This window comes from Crinia signifera, chromosome 3 (assembly GCF_055691185.1).
Source record: "Crinia signifera chromosome 3, ASM5569118v1, whole genome shotgun sequence".
Taxonomy (NCBI): Eukaryota; Metazoa; Chordata; class Amphibia; order Anura; family Myobatrachidae; genus Crinia; species Crinia signifera.
The window spans coordinates 217,196,532-217,213,107 of NC_139219.1; the positions used below are offsets into that span (position 1 = coordinate 217,196,532).

Below are 16,576 nucleotides of genomic sequence, written 5' to 3' on the forward strand. Positions count from 1 at the left end.
TTTGGGTTGGCCCGTAATTCGACACAGTTGACATGGACACTGAAACGTAGCACTGCGTCCCCTCATATGGCTCGATGCACTCGCCATGGTTTGGGTGCAGTGCCTCGCTATGCTTAGCACACTATTTTATTCTACCACCACGCCTGATGTAGGGCTATGCTCAGCACACTATTTTATTATACCACCACGCCTGATGACACCACGTAGGGCATGAAATACCACCTGTTGGCACGTCGGCTCAAAACAAAAAGGTAGGGTTACCAACTCATCCCTTTAATCCGGGACACATATTAATTACACAGGTTCTGTGGCTGGCTTTCACCTGGTTTTAAACTGCCACACCTCAAGACTCCATTTCACCTGGTTTTAAACTGCCACAGAACCTGTGTAATTTATATGTGATTAAAGGGATGAGTTGGTAACCCTACAAAAAGGTGAAAAACTCCATGTCGACCTTTTGACTGTTGACCTTCTCCATGTCTACCTAATGACATGTCGACCTTCCTGCATGTCGACCTTCCTGCATGTCGACCTATGCTGTGTACTCACGGTCCGATTTCCTTTCCGATGTTGACGATATAGTCAACATCGGATGCAGATCGCAAGGGTTTTAACCCTTGCGATCCCGATGCGCGTTCACGTATCGTAAGCCAAAAAGTCTTGGCTGCCTTCTCTATATAGTGCAGATCTGCACTATATAGTCAAGATAGGATGCAAATCGGATGTGCCGTAAGATCCTATCCACGATCCTATCTGATCAGATCGTGGATAGGATCTTAAGGCACATCTATGCTTGTAGACCTAGCGACTGTATACTAGTGTATTAAAAAGGCCGGAAATCATAGTTAATGCATTATAAAGATGGAAACGGATGTGGGTAAAAGCCGGATCATGACTGAAATATATTAAGTACATTGACATTTATTGAGGATCAGACTTTTTCCCTCTTACCCTATGGATGACGTCTTATAGCAGAACCCGAACAGCCACATCGCATGATAAGGTGATAAGAAGTGTAGCGTGCACTTACCTGCTCTGCAATTGCAGGTGAAGACGTATAGCCGGCGCGTTTGGTTTCCATGGATACCCAGACTCAGTCTGGGGTCCTCAGATCAGTATCGCCTTTCTACCGCCGGTAACTATATATGTATATTACGGAGTATAATTAGTTTCCACTGGCGGCGGCGTTTGCAGGATTGGACGTACATGTGGTGCGAGAATACCACACTTGCATCTGCTGTTCGTGTCGTAGTTTTGGCTCAGGCAATAGCAGGGACAGCTCACGCACCGAACGCTTCGTTTCCCAGCGTGCATCGCGGCCTCCTTCCTTTTCCTCCATCTTGGCTGCCAGTGCGGGTGAGATGATTTTCTGTCCGGTGAAAGAGCGGATTCCCGTGGGTAATAGCCCTGCTCTCCGGGATATAGTGACACGGGCAGAGCACGCCGCCTCTGGGGCATCGCTTAGCTGACGTGACGGGGATGTAGGCGGCGGGATGGCGAGGATCCCGTGCAGATTGTGCTGACAGATCCTCCTGTGCCCCAGCTTCTCCTGGCTCACGGCCGGCGTTTTCGCTGATGGAGGCCTAAGACCATAGCGCTGCTGGGAGAGTTCATAGCCCAGTAATGCTGCCTGGTACCGGTTGCCTGTTAGCCCGTGGTCCCGGCTCCCACTACGTGCTCTTTTATTATTGTTTGGTGCTTACTGTTGAGAGTCCAATTCACTGCAATGTCTTATTCTCTACATGTCCGCCAATGTTTCCCAAAGTCTGTTAGCAGGGCGCGTGGTGCTGATCTCAGTATCTGTTACTCGGGAATTATCTCTACCTGTGCATGTCAGTGTTGGTTACAGGTGTGCACCAACTATGAGATCTGGAAAACATGCACTGCTAACTTTTCCTGAGAACGGACTTGGAAATACTGCTAAGCTGTGTATGTGTGCTGTGCATGAATTATGTACACTCAGTATTGCTGCAGGGACGGTCCAGCTAAACCGTTCTGATGTATTTAGAAGTGTCTGGTAGTATGTGAGTGTAAAGGCTGTGGATCATTTTACATTGTTATCAATGGCACACTACCAATTAAGCTTGGGAAGATACTTTAACGTAAATCACAGCAAGGAAATTCCAAGCTTCTAAAAGTTAACTTCCCCTACTTATGAGAATTCGCTGCTGTAACCTTCCCTGTAGTGATGACTGACCATTTAGTGGAGATATTGTATTCTGACAAGTGTTTTGTTTTTCTTAACAGTCCTACCTGCATCTGGACGCTAATAAGTCAACATGTCTGGGAGGTATGTATGTAAGGATGTAATTAACATTAGGGATACTTTTATTTTGTTAATATGATCTTAATGATGGGCTTTTTGTTTTAAAGATTGTGGTGCAAAGCCATCTTTGCTGGCTACAAGAGGGGCCTCAGAAACCAGAGGGAACACACAGCCCTCTTGAAGATTGAAGGGGTCTATGCTAGAGATGAAACAGACTATTACTTGGGCAAGAGATGTGCCTATGTATATAAAGCAAAGAAGTAAGTATTTCGACCCTGCAGTTAGCCTCTATTGTGACTATTATCCTTCATCACATCCATGTGTTTAACAGTGGTCATAGTATTTTCAGTAAATGTATCCCTGCAGTATATTTTGAAACTGCTATAACGCTTATGGTAAATGTTCTTACTTGGTCTGTGTGTAGAAACATCTGGTCATTACTTGTGTGGTCCTTCTAAGGTGTGCTGCTACGAAATGTGTGGTATAGTGGGCTTAATTGTAAACGTCGACACTATGGTACTAAATTTACATGCATAGTGAAAGATAGATAGATATATATATATATATATATATATATATATATATATATATATATATATATATATATATATATATATATATATATATATATATAATGTGTGTTCATGCTAGGCTGTTAGCTGGTTGCTCTACCATGTCTGATTTTTAAATGGCAAAACATTCCCTGCCTTTAGCAGCGCCCTGCTCTAACCGCCTGCCTCTGCCATCGCTGTGTGAATAGATGCTATGTGCATGGCATCTATTCACATCAGGTAATTTGAGGGAATTTTTAAGGGTATCGCTTTCTGGCTGCGCCATAGAGGTTATACCCGCATGGGGTGCAATATACAAGAGCTGTCTCACTGAGTAGCAGCTGCAAAAAAACAGGTATGTCAATCCTGGAACGGGGAAACCAAAAACAAAAGGAAACATTTTTGGGGGAAGCCCAGCTCCCCACAGGTGCCAGGCCCACTCCAAGTGGTGACGTTGACGGGACCGTCACACCCACATCATGGTGCCCTGCACTTATCCTAGCGGGTTCACAACATTTAGGTTGTAGTCCATTGGAGGTCCTGTTTCTTCCTGTTTCACATGACCTGGCTGAATGTTGGGTGGTTTAACTTTGTAAAGCACAAAGAAGATGCAGTGACGGAGCATTCTTTCCATTCGCACCGGTGTTATAAAGGACCTTACTGGTCCTATGGCATATTAATGTGTTCCACATAGTTGTTGTTTGCTTTTCCTTAAAGCAAATGTTGCAAATTCTGTTGGGGTAAGTTGTTTAGAAAAAAAAACATTTTGTATCCCAATTGCACACTGAGTGAGAGATATCAACATAATAATCAGATAATACAGAGATCTTGGTTGCGTATATCTGCAGATGTAGGGCTAAGCCCCCAGGCCGTTCGTCAAGGCGTCTGTCACTAAGGGTCCCTAATACTGGGTATGGGTCTGGGGTGTGGGCTTCCAACATACCGACACAGGCTGAGTACTCCGGGCAGCACACAAATGAAAATTAGTAAGGGTTAATAAGAAGCACATAAATGCTATGTAAGGAAGTGAAGGTGTGATTAACATAATACATACAATGTGATAGGGAAAACATAAGTATTAATAAAGTGTTCGGGTGTGCCAACCTGGAGCAGACCAGCCATATCAACATAAGGGGGACACACTCCCCCTTATGTTGTTTTTCTGGTGCAGGCGATTATCTGGCTCCCCATGGCAATTCCATTATTGTACAGTGATCCTTTCTGAACTGAGTAAAACCCACTATCCACTACTGCAACTTCTGTGAGGGAGAAGCCGCAGCCAATCCACATTGAGCTGTTTTGGAAGGTCCTGGGCAGCAGGATTGCTTTCAATATATATCGCAAGTGGTACTTTAGCATGCAATCCCATTCCACGCTGCGGGATCTGATGTAATCTTGGTGCAGCTTTTTACTCTCCCGATGCCTCGAAAATCTGATTAAAGGTGCTGAAATCACACCAGTGGATGGGGGCCTTAAGGCAGGCATGTCCAAACTGTGGCCCTACACATCCCAGCATGCATTGCCATAGTTTTAGCATTCCCTAATAGCAAAACTGTGGCAAGGCATGATGGAACTTGTAGTTTCACAACAGCTGGAGGGCCATAGTTTGGACATGCCTGCCTTAAGGCTTCTAAAGCTTAATCTTTAAATTATGTGGGATGGAATCTGTCTAAAGGTGCCCATACATGTTGCGATTATCGCATCCGTTTTGTACTTTTAAAGTACAAAACGCATCTCATGTGCTATAATCGCGCCATGTACCTGCAATAAAAGTATCTGCATTCAGTACTTTTTGTGCTTCATTGCATCAGTACAGGAGTACATGCGATGCGATGTCCATTAGTAGCTATCAACTTTATAAAAAAAAAAAAAGCTTCGCACCCGCAACATGTAAGGGGTTCGCATTGCATCCCCCTACAAGTGCCAGAATCGCACAGCACTTTTTAAAGCACAAAAAGTACAGCCCCATATCTCGACGTGTATGGGCACCTTATAATCTGACCGCTTTGCATAGTACACTGGACTGGTGTTCATACAGGTCAGTGAAGAACACTTCCATTTTGTGTCAATTCTTAAGCAGTTTTATATTCCCTCCTCATCCTCCTCCTTTGTCTCTGATTGTAGAAATTTCTTTAGGATTATATTACTAGTTGCAATGTTTTTACATGCTACCTGAAGTTGTAATTGTTTACACATTGGCTTGTTCAATTCTGTGCTGCAACCTGTAGGTGATACAGTAGTTTTTCAGAACTAGGCTTAAATTTTTTTTATCTTGTTCCACTGGTTGGGTTAAGGGGGGTATTCAATTGGAACAGTTTTTTCGTCTGGCCAAGAAAACTGATGTTTTTGAACCCCGTGTAATCAATTATGGCCGTATTTGCCCATCAAGTTCTTTTCACCAGTGCGGTTTCACTGGGGTAAAAATTCCTGCTATTTTGCCCAGGCAAAAAATCATCAATTTAACTGAATGGCTCGAATTGATCTGAATTGATATTAGACATTAAATATTCAGCACCATAGTAATAAAATGTAAGTTTTTTTTTTTTGTTTTTAAGACTGCTCTCTTCAGAGCTCTTTCTGAAAACATTTCTGGCTCCCGAGTCAACCACTCCCTTAAGCTGTGGACAATTTCAGAATAACAAATCATCCACATAGTCTAGTTTTTACGCATTACTGTGCGCTCCCATGCATAGTTCCTCACATTTTCTCATCTGCCTAAAGTGCAGGTAGATGAGAGACGATTTTGTTCAAATCGCATATTATGGAATAAGTAATAGCCACACTGTGTCGATTCTCTTTGCTGTTGTATTAATGATTGAGAGGACATCACTGAATTTGTCTGTGTTCCTTGTATCCAAACTAAAACAACCTTTCTATAAAATAATGTTCCATCTGCTTTGCATACTTATAACCTTTTTTCACCTGAGTCCGTGTTCAACCTGGGATTTTGAACACTGATCTAACCCATGTTGCACCCGGCTTTAAACACAGTTTCCACTACACGTCGACCCGTGTTATACCCGGGTCAGAGCCTTTTCCACTAAACCCGGGAAAGCTCTGTGAAACCTATGAATGTCAACAAAAAAAAGCCCTTTTTTTCCAGTCCAAACTACCAGATTGAAGTCACAAAAGGGTCAAAGGGGAGGGCCCAGCATTAGGGGGGGGGGGGGGGGGGCTGCTGCGTTTGTCCCTGCACAAAAGCTCATTTTAGATATGCAATCGGAAAAGGGGTATTAGTCAAACGTTATTATGAACAGCTCATGTTGACAAATATGTTGGGGGGTCACCAATACTAGGACTATGAAAGACTATTACATTTGTGCACCAACATTTGGCCTAGACCCTTAATGGCTAACCTTGACACTCCATCTGTTGAACTAAACATCCCAGCATGCTCTGCATCAGATTTTGCATGGCCAAAATAGCAAAACTGAAGCAGAGCATGCTGGGGTGTGTAGTTTAAAAACATCTGGAGTGTCAAGGCTAGCCATCAAGGGTCTAGACCAGGCATGTCCAACGTTGGCCCTCCAGATGTTTTGAAACTACACATCCCAGCATGCTTTGCCACTGTTTTGCTATTAGAGAATGCTAAAACTATTGCAAAGCATGCTGGGATGTGTAGTTTCACAACATCTGGAGGGCCAACGTTGGACATGCCTGGTCTAGACAATGCTTTATTATATTAAGTGAGGAAATTCTGTCTCGCCTGCATTCTCTCAAACCTTGCATGCCTCGTGCCGATCTAAATTCTGATTTTTTTTTATTTTTTTTCTCTTAAGCAACACGGTGACTCCAGGTGGCAAGCCAAATAAAACTCGTGTTATTTGGGGGAAGGTGACCAGAGCACATGGTAACAGTGGCATGGTCCGTGCCAAGTTCCGCTCCAATCTACCTGCCAAAGCCATGGGACACAGAATCCGTGTGGTGAGTGCAGGAGATGTGATGGTCATTTCTCTTGATTTATGAAAAGGCTTGCTTTTCAAAGTGTGTGATAACATCTGCATTAATGCTGCACTTGTGCAGCCCAATAGATGTACTGAAACCAGATTAAAAGCTTTGTCCTCTAAAATACCACCATCCACTGACCAGACTTTAAGTGTAAGAAAACGGTCAACACTAGAAGACTATTCTTTAAATGACCTGAATAGAGGACAGCTTAACTGGGTATCCATTGAAAGATAATGTAAGCTCTGCAGGGCTGTGGAGTCGGTATGCCATCCCTTCTACTTTATTTTACTACTGCTCAGCTTTCTAAATGGCAAATGTATAAATCAAGGACACATTTCCTGTAGCAAGTCTCCTTGATCACCATCCTAATCAGGCTACTTAGATTGAACATTAAGTATATTTATCACATTTCTTTATAAGGAAACCAGGCAAATATGGAACAAACTGGATTTAACCGCTACATAGGATGTATATTAGAACTAAAGAGAACGTACAATGAGGACTAAGGACATACTGTATGTATAGGTAGCTCTGCCTACAGACCTTTTTATATTATGCTGAACAAAACCCTGATCATTATCTTCCAGAAAGCAGAAGGGTGCAGTAGATAGAGAGAATACTTATAGCAAAGCAGTTTGGTCATTTAATTCTAAAGTTTCTACTGACTTCACGGCCTGTAAGACCTTTTTTTTTTCCTGTTGGTAATTTGTAGTTGCTGATGCACAGTGTATGGGATGTTTTTGATCCTTACAATGTATTTGCTTGTAAAGTACTTATCCTAACCTATTCTTCTCTTTGCAGATGATGTACCCTTCAAGGATTTAAACATTCTGTACAAATAAAATACCGTTCTTGATCTATTTGTATGTTTATGGCATTTGTCACTAGCTAGTGATGTATTGATTGTAGTATGCGTGTGAGTGGTGTGTGGAGGTTATTAACCCCTTCATGACAGAGCCAGTTTGTGCCTTCATGACAGAGCCCTTTTTTTCAAATCTGACATGTCTCACTTAAGTGGGGATAATTTTTTTTTGCTTTTACTTATCCCAGTGATTTTGAGATTGTTTTCTCGTGACACATTGTACTTCAAGTTAGTGGTAAATTTTGGTCGATACAGTCTGTGTTTTTTTGTGAAAAATACCAAAATATCGTGAAAAAATGGAAAATTTAGCAATATGCAAAATGTTAAATTTTCTGCTTGTGAGACAAATAATCATACCACTCAAAATAGTTAATAACTAACATAGACCATATGTCTACTTTATGTTGCCATCATTATTTCAACCCCCTTTTCATTTTTTTGGACACTAGGAGGCTTCAAATATGACTAGCAAATTCTTAAATTTTCAAGAAAATTTCAAACACTGATTTTTTTAGGGACCAGTTCAGTTCTGATGTGACTTTGAGGGACTTGTATGTGAGACACCCCCATAAATGATGCCATTTCAAAAACTGCACCCCTCACAGTATTCAAAACAGCATTTTGGAAGTTTGTTAACCCTTTAGGTGTTTCACAGGAATTAAAAGAAAGTGTAGGTGAAATTTCAAAATTTCTTTTTTTTTTTGCAGAGTTTCAATTTTAATACATTTTTCTAACAAATACAGTAGATTTTACTAGAGAAATGTGACTAAAAATTGATTCCCCCAATTCTTGTGTTTTCAAAAATATCCTATATGTGGCCCTAGTGTGCACGTTGACCAAACCACAGGCTTCATAATAGAAGGAGCACCTACTTGATTTTGGAGCCTCCTTTTTATGAGATTTTTTTTTAGGCACCATGTAGGTTTCTAGGCACCATAAGTGCTAAAAGTTAGGAACCTTCCCCACAAGTCACCCCATTTTGCAATCTACACCCCTCAGGGAATTCATCTAGGGGTATAGTGTACATTTCAAACCCCCAGGGGTTTCACCAATTTTGGTACAACTGGGATGTGAAAATGGAAAATTACATTTTTTTACACAAACATGCAGTTCTGGCTCAAAATTTTTCATTTTCACAAGGAATGAAGGAGACAAAGCACCCCAAAATCTGTGCCCCAATTTCTCCCGAGTACGGCAATGCCTCACATGTGACCAAAAAATACCAGTGGGGCGCATAGCAGGACTCAGAAGGGAAGGAGTGATTTTTGGATTTGGCAGCACAGATTTTGGTGGAATGAATGGTGGGTGCCATGTTGCATTAGCAAGACTCCCAAAGCACCAATACAGTGGAACCCCCCCACAAGTCACCCCATTTTGCAAAGTACACCCCTCAGGGAATTCATCTAGGGGTATAGTGTACATTTCAAACCCCCAGGGGTTTCACCAATTTTGGTACAACTGGGATGTGAAAATGGAAAATTACATTTTTTTTACACAAACATGCAGTTCTGGCTCAAAATTTTTCATTTTCACAAGGAATGAAGGAGACAAAGCACCCCAAAATCTGTGCCCCAATTTCTCCCGAGTACGGCAATGCCTCACATGTGACCAAAAAATACCAGTGGGGCGCATGGCAGGACTCAGAAGGGAAGGAGTGATTTTTGGATTTGGCAGCACAGATTTTGGTGGAATGAATGGTGGGTGCCATGTTGCATTAGCAAGACTCCCAAAGCACCAATACAGTGGAACCCCCCCACAAGTCACCCCATTTTGCAAAGTACACCCCTCAGGGAATTCATCTAGGGGTATAGTGTACATTTCAAACCCCCAGGGGTTTCACCAATTTTGGTACAACTGGGATGTGAAAATGGAAAATTACATTTTTTTTACACAAACATGCAGTTCTGGCTCAAAATTTTTCATTTTCACAAGGAATGAAGGAGACAAAGCACCCCAAAATCTGTGCCCCAGTTTCTCCCGAGTACGGCAATGCCTCACATGTGACCAAAAAATACCAGTGGGGCGCATGGCAGGACTCAGAAGGGAAGGAGTGATTTTTGGATTTGGCAGCACAGATTTTGGTGGAATGAATGGTGGGTGCCATGTTGCATTAGCAAGACTCCCAAAGCACCAATACAGTGGAACCCCCCCACAAGTCACCCCATTTTGCAAAGTACACCCCTCAGGGAATTCATCTAGGGGTATAGTGTACATTTCAAACACCCAGGGGTTTCACCAATTTTGGTACAACTGGGATGTGAAAATGGAAAATTACATTTTTTTTACACAAACATGCAGTTCTGGCTCAAAATTTTTCATTTTCACAAGGAATGAAGGAGACAAAGCACCCCAAAATCTGTGCCCCAATTTCTCCCGAGTACGGCAATGCCTCACATGTGACCAAAAAATACCAGTTGGGCGCATGGCAGGACTCAGAAGGGAAGGAGTGATTTTTGGATTTGGCAGCACAGATTTTGGTGGAATGAATGGTGGGTGCCATGTTGCATTAGCAAGACTCCCAAAGCACCAATAGAGTGGAACCCCCCCACAAGTCACCCCATTTTGCAAAGTACACCCCTCAGGGAATTCATCTAGGGGTATAGTGTACATTTCAAACCCCCAGGGGTTTCACCAATTTTGATACAACCGGGCAGTGAAAATGAAAAATTACATTTTTTTACACAAAAATGCAGTTCTGGCTCAAAATTTTTCATTTTCACAAGGAATGAAGGAGACAAAGCACCCCAAAATCTGTGCCCCAATTTCTCCCGAGTACGGCAATGCCTCACATGTGACCAAAAAATACCAGTTGGGCGCATGGCAGGACTCAGAAGGGAAGGAGTGATTTTTGGATTTGGCAGCACAGATTTTGGTGGAATGAATGGTGGGTGCTATGTTGCATTACCAATACAGTGGAACCCCCCCACAAGTGACCCCATTTTGCAAACTACACCCCTCAGGGAATTCATCTAGGGGTATAGTGTACATTTCAAACCCCCAGGGGTTTCACCAATTTTGGTACAACTGGGCTGTGAAAATGAAAAATTACATTTTTTTACACAAAAATGCAGTTCTGGCTCAAAATTTTTCATTTTCACAAGGAATGAAGGAGACAAAGCACCCCAAAATCTGTGCCCCAATTTCTCCCGAGTACGGCAATGCCTCACATGTGACCAAAAAATACCAGTTGGGCGCATGGCAGGACTCAGAAGGGAAGGAGTGATTTTTGGATTTGGCAGCACAGATTTTGGTGGAATGAATGGTGGGTGCTATGTTGCATTACCAATACAGTGGACCCCCCCCACAAGTCACCCCATTTTGCAAACTACACCCCTCAGGGAATTCATCTAGGGGTATAGTGTACATTTTAAACCCCCAGGGGTTTCACCAATTTTGGTACAACTGGGCTGTGAAAATGAAAAATTACATTTTTTTACACAAAAATGTACTTCTGGCTCAAAATATTTCATTTTCACAAGGAATGAAGGAGACAAAGCACCCCAAAATCTGTGCCCCCATTTCTCCAGAGTACGGCAATGACTCACATGTGACCAAAAAATACCAGTTGGGTGCATGGCAGGACTCAGAAGGGAAGGAGTGATTTTTGGATTTTGCAGCTCAGATTCTGGTGGAATGAATGGTGGGTGCTATGTGGCATTAGCAAGACCCCCGATGCACGGTGAAATGATGAACCTAATAATCCATCGATGTGTGGTATATTTTGAAACACTCCTTTATACATAGGCCGGGTTTGTCGGGGCAAGTTTCACAGTGGAAAATAGTTTCCTTTCTTATTCCCTTTTTATAGCAAACTTTGCACCTTTTTTGTGTCCTGCCCTTTCTTGCAGTGGAGGGGATTTCGTTGGGAAAATGCTGCCCTGGTACAATACGGGGCCCAGTACTAGAAGTACTGGGGCCCTCTGCCTGCTGGTTCCCAAATATTAGGCCCTTTATGACTTCCTCTTGAAAGTGCATAAATGTCCCCCTCTGGCCGGTAGAACGGAATAGCACGTAAGCGTTATACAGTGCCATCTGGATGATATACACGGCCAGCTTCTTGTACCAGATATTTGTTTTCCGCAGGGCACTGTACGGCTTCAGTACCTGATCTGAAAGATCCACTCCGCCCATGTACTTATTGTAATCTAGGATACAATTTGGTTTTGAGGTGTGGGTACTGGTACCTCGTACAGGGATGGAGGTGGTACTGTCTCCATGAATTGTTGTCAGTATAAGGACATCCCTCTTGTCCTTATATTTGACCAACAACATATTTTCGGTGCATATTCCCCTGCTTTCACCCCTTCTCATTACTTGGGCAATGTGCGTTTTGGGGAGGCCTCTTTGGTTCTTGCGCACAGTACCGCAAGCTGCTGTACCTCTTGAACCAAGGGCCTTAAACAGGGGGATGCTGGTGTAAAAGTTATCCACATAGAGGTGATAACCCTTATCCAGGAAGGGGTGCATTAAATCCCAGACAATTTTGCCACTAACACCTACGAGGGAGGGGGGGCATTCTGGCGGTTCAATTCTTGAATCCTTCCCTTCATATACCCTAAACTTGTGGGTGTACCCTGTGGTGCTTTCACACAGCTTATACATTTTTATGCCATACCTTGCCCTCTTACTGGGAAGGTACTGGCGGAATTTAACCCTTCCTTTAAAATGTATAAGGGACTCGTCAATACAAATAAATTTTTCAGGGATGTATAGCTCTGCAAATTTGGCACTGAAATGATCAATGACCGGCCTGACTTTGAATAGCCGGTCAAAGGTGGGATCATCTCTGGGTGGGCACTGTGCATTATCGGTGTAATGTATAAATTTATGGATTGCCTCAAAACGAGTCCGAGTCATGGCCATACGGTAAAATGGGGTGCTGTACAGAACATCTGTACTCCAATATTGCCTAATTTGTGGCTTTTTTACTATGCCCATATGAAACACCAGACCCCAAAACGTCATCATCTCTACTGCATCTACAGGGGTCCACCTAGCAAATGATGACGTGGGGTTTTGAGCAATAAACTGCTGGGCATATAAATTAGTTTGGTCCACCATTAAATTTATAAAATCATCAGAGAAAAATAATTTGAAAAAGTCAATTTCTCTGAGACCTGTGGAATCAAATTGGATTCCTGGCATGGCCAAAAACTCAGGAACCTGGGGCTCAAAATTGTCTGGTGGTGGGGTCCATACGAGATCAATTATTGGGGGGGGGGTCTCAGCTGCTCTACGGGGGCGTCTTTGAGGGGGTCCCTCATCACCAGAGGAGGAAGAGGAGCTTAAGACGAATCCTTCAAATTCCCCGCTTGCCTCACTGGCTGTGTCAGAATCAGAGGCAAGCATGGCATATGCCTCCTCCACTGAATACATTCTTCTGGATGACTGGGATGACATTTGGGAGGACATTTGGGATGCCATTTTTATTTTTGTGTTACTGGTAGTGAAATGTTTCAACACGTGTATAGTGTAGGGGGGGGTACAAACTTTATTTCAACCCGGGGGGTATGTAGTGTGTTGTGTGTATGTAGTGCAGAACAAAAAAAATACTTTATACAAAAAAAAAAAAATGAAGGGGTTAAAAAAAAAAAAAATTGAAGGGGTTAAAAAAAAAAAAAAATGAAGGGGTTAAAAAAACAAAAAAAAAGGTCCTGCACCAAAAATTGAGCACAGATGTTGGTCAGTAACGTCTGTCACTGAACAGCGCTCAAAGGCAACAGGAATTTGATAAAAAAAAAAAAAAATAGATCAACCCTGTGCCGAAAAAGCTGATCAGTGATGTACGTCACTGATCAGCGCACAGTGGCCACAGGACACCCACAAAATCACAGTGTGTGTAAAAAAAAAAATTAAAAAAAGACCACACAGCACCCACAAAAAAAAAAAAAGGTGATCAGTGATGCGACACTGATTACCAGTGAGGGGCAGCAGGTGCACAACCTTTGGTGCAACTGGCAGCAACTGACAGGTATATATAAAAAAAAAAAACCTCTGCACCCCCAAAAAGTTGCTGATCACCTCAGATATAGTGATCAGCACAAAAGGCGGGGGTAGCAGACACAAAATATACACTCTCTATCACTCTCTGTCACTATCTCTCTCTATCTCTCACTATCTATCACTATCTATCACTATCTATCACACTGCAGCAGCAGCACTGACAGTTATATGTATAAAAAAAAAACTGCACCCCCAAAAAGGGGGGGTAGCAGACACAAAATATACACTCTCTATCACTCTCTGTCACTATCTCTCTCTATCTCTCTATCTCTCACTATCTATCACTATCTATCACTATGACACTGCAGCAGCAGCACTGACAGTTATATATATAAAAAAAAAACCTGCACCCCCAAAAAAGGGGGGTAGCAGACACAAATCTCTCTATCTCTCACTATCTATTACTATCTATCACTATCTCTCACTATCTATCACTATCTATCACTATGACACTGCAGCAGCAGCGACAGTTATTTATATATAAAAAACCCCTGCACCCCCAAAAAGGGGGGGTAGCAGACACAAAATATAGCTCTCTCTGTCACTATCTCTCTATCTCTCTCTCTCTCTCTATCTCTCTATCACACTGCAGCAGCAGCAGGAAGTCTCAGGAAGTCAGATCCAGGAAGCGTCCAGCACGCTACAAGCAGTGAGCAGGTGATCAGGTAAGGTATTTGCAAGGATCAGGTAAGTATTAGCAAGGATCAGGTCGGTATTCACGGCAGACAGGCACGGTGACCGTTCTGCACGCTATTCCAGACCGGAATGGCGTCTGCAGCGCAGTCACCGTTAGTTTAAATGTCGCGCCTTGGCTGTGATTGGTCCGTGGGTCCCACGGACCAATCACAGCCTTGGGGGCAGGTGGGGTGAGGGTGGGGTGAGGTGTCATCGTCACCGATGACCCCCTCATGCCCCCTGACGCCCGGCGGTGATTGACACCTGTGTTACCAAGCGTCTGATTCGCTGGTAACACAGGAAAACGCTGTGAATGGCTGTTCACACTGAACAGCCAATCACAGCGATCGCCGACGGGGGGGCGACATCGCAGCCCCCCCTGGGCATGCAGGGACATGTCTGCTGTCAGGGACAGCAGACATCGTCCCTCTGTCACTGCGTCTCGAGACGCAGTGACAGTTTAAAGTCATGACGTATATATACGTCATGTGTCGGGAAGTACTTCCCGGCCATGACGTATATATACGTCAAATGTCGTGAAGGGGTTAAAATATAGGCATCTTTCTGATCTTGTCCCTACTGTGACATGGTACAAATGGCCTTTCTGGTCAATGTACATCCAAACTGCCTTTTTCATAAATAATTGTTAGGAAGAAAGCCCATCAATAAGCAAAACCCCTCTGTAGTAATGAGCATGGTGGGGCAAGATCTACTTGGGTCAAAAAAAAAGACCCAAGTTTTCTGCATATAAATACATATCTATGTAACAGCAAGAAAGACCTTTCCTTTTATGCACAGCCAAAAGATCGTAGCTAGCGCTACCACATTTGGCATGGTTGTATATTGAAGGCCTGGCCGGCCATCCAGCCTGTGGCTCTCCAGCTGTTGTGAAACTACAAGTCCCATCATGCTTTGTCTCAGTTTTGCTGTTAGGGAATGATAAAACAATCAGGACATGCTGGGATGTGTAGTTTCACAAAAGCTGGAAGGCCACAGGGTTGGCCAGGATTAGGGTTTTGAATTTAGTTTCAATACAACATTGATCTATAGTAGCAGGAGTGCAAATCTGTAAAATGTTTTAGATTACGTTCAAAGGATATAAATTAAAAGATACAAAAAAAAACCCACATTCCACAGGTTCCTTTATTAATAGCAATTATATCCAGTAATATGGTAATAATATACAAAAGGGCATTGTGTTATAGCGCTCTAGATTTGTATTCAGAAAACAGCATACTGGCACTAGTGTTATATTCAACCTCCCTTTTGTATAGCCAATATGTGGTCGTAAGCGCATAAAGGCAATTGGGCAGTTAGCTGCTGTTAACAATCATTTATAGCTAGCCAGCAAGTTGGTGAGCCATAGTTCAATCTCTCAAGGTTCATGAGCTTACCACAATGTAGTTTCTATTAGCAAGAGAAGGACACTATTGCATATATCTATATATAATATATATCTACTGTCCATATGTGTCTCCGAAACCCTGCCATTTGTTGGCAGCGATTAAAACTACATCTCACACATGCACAAATACAGAGGCAATCACAAGGTAACAGACTAGTTTTTGAAGCAGTTGTTTGCCACTAGTCTTTTTCCCCATTACAGTTGTGTGTATCCCAACTACAGCTCTAATCAGAACAGTGGTTTGTCTGGGTTATAGGCAAGAACAGTGGTTCTCAAACTCTGTGCCTAGGTACCCTGGAGTACCATGGAGCAATTGCAGGGGTGCCCTAGTTTGGTGGTCCAGGAGTAATTCAACTTATTTATGGTCAATGTAAAAAAAGCAAAACAAGTGCTGCTGGCTGTCCATTATAAAATATGTACACAAATATTAACTTTTATTCATATAGCGCACACATATTCTGCAGCTCTTTACAGATAATATTTGAACATTGGCATCAGTAAAAGCAAATCTTGTCCCTCACGTGAACACTTACACCATTAGAGTGCCAACATCTGAGAGATGTTCAATAAGAAACGTTTGGCCTAAGGGGGCCTTGAAAAAATCTTCGTGCTCTAGAATGCTGTGATTCAAAAAAAATTTGAACTAATGCGCAAGGACAATGTTAAAAGGAAGACTGCAGCTGTGCTTCAAGGTCTATTTTACAAACTTAAGGCCCACACACACTTACCGATTTTCCCTGAAATTCGCTCAAAACAGCCGTTTCGAGAGATGTTAATATGAAAATCTCCTAGTGTGTATGCCCCAGAGATTGGCGACTAGCGATGATGCGCGCTCCTGCATCATCGCTAGTAAGGTGGTTCATCTG

At 42.8% G+C, this 16,576-nt stretch overlaps 2 protein-coding genes across 6 annotated transcripts in view; one reads left to right on the forward strand and one right to left on the reverse strand.

Moving 5' to 3' along the window:
* DRC9 (dynein regulatory complex subunit 9) overlaps window positions 1-16,576 on the reverse strand; it is a 98,064-nt gene that overhangs the window by 52,265 nt on the left and 29,223 nt on the right. The window contains exon 1 of one of the 3 annotated variants that reach the window (XM_083177447.1): window positions 1,031-1,261. The exons of 1 other annotated variant lie outside the window; for it this stretch is intronic. In XM_083177447.1, coding sequence (XP_083033573.1) covers window positions 1,031-1,081 — 51 coding nt within the window. In that variant the 5' untranslated portion in view covers window positions 1,082-1,261. Of the gene's footprint in view, window positions 1-951; window positions 1,262-16,576 lie in introns of those variants that run through there. One more of the 3 variants, XM_083177448.1, reaches the window with a different exon arrangement.
* On the forward strand, window positions 1,242-7,621 carry RPL35A (ribosomal protein L35a). 3 transcript variants are annotated; one of them, XM_083177450.1, is made up of 5 exons: window positions 1,242-1,356; window positions 2,248-2,290; window positions 2,374-2,526; window positions 6,597-6,741; window positions 7,567-7,621. In XM_083177450.1, the coding sequence occupies exons 2-5, from the start codon at window positions 2,280-2,282 to the stop codon at window positions 7,588-7,590; spliced, it is 333 nt and encodes a 110-aa protein (XP_083033576.1). In that variant the 5' UTR covers window positions 1,242-1,356; window positions 2,248-2,279; the 3' UTR covers window positions 7,591-7,621. The 3 variants fall into 3 exon arrangements, with proteins under 3 accessions (XP_083033576.1, XP_083033577.1, XP_083033578.1); XM_083177451.1 differs by having other exon boundaries at window positions 1,329-1,398; XM_083177452.1 differs by having other exon boundaries at window positions 1,339-1,394.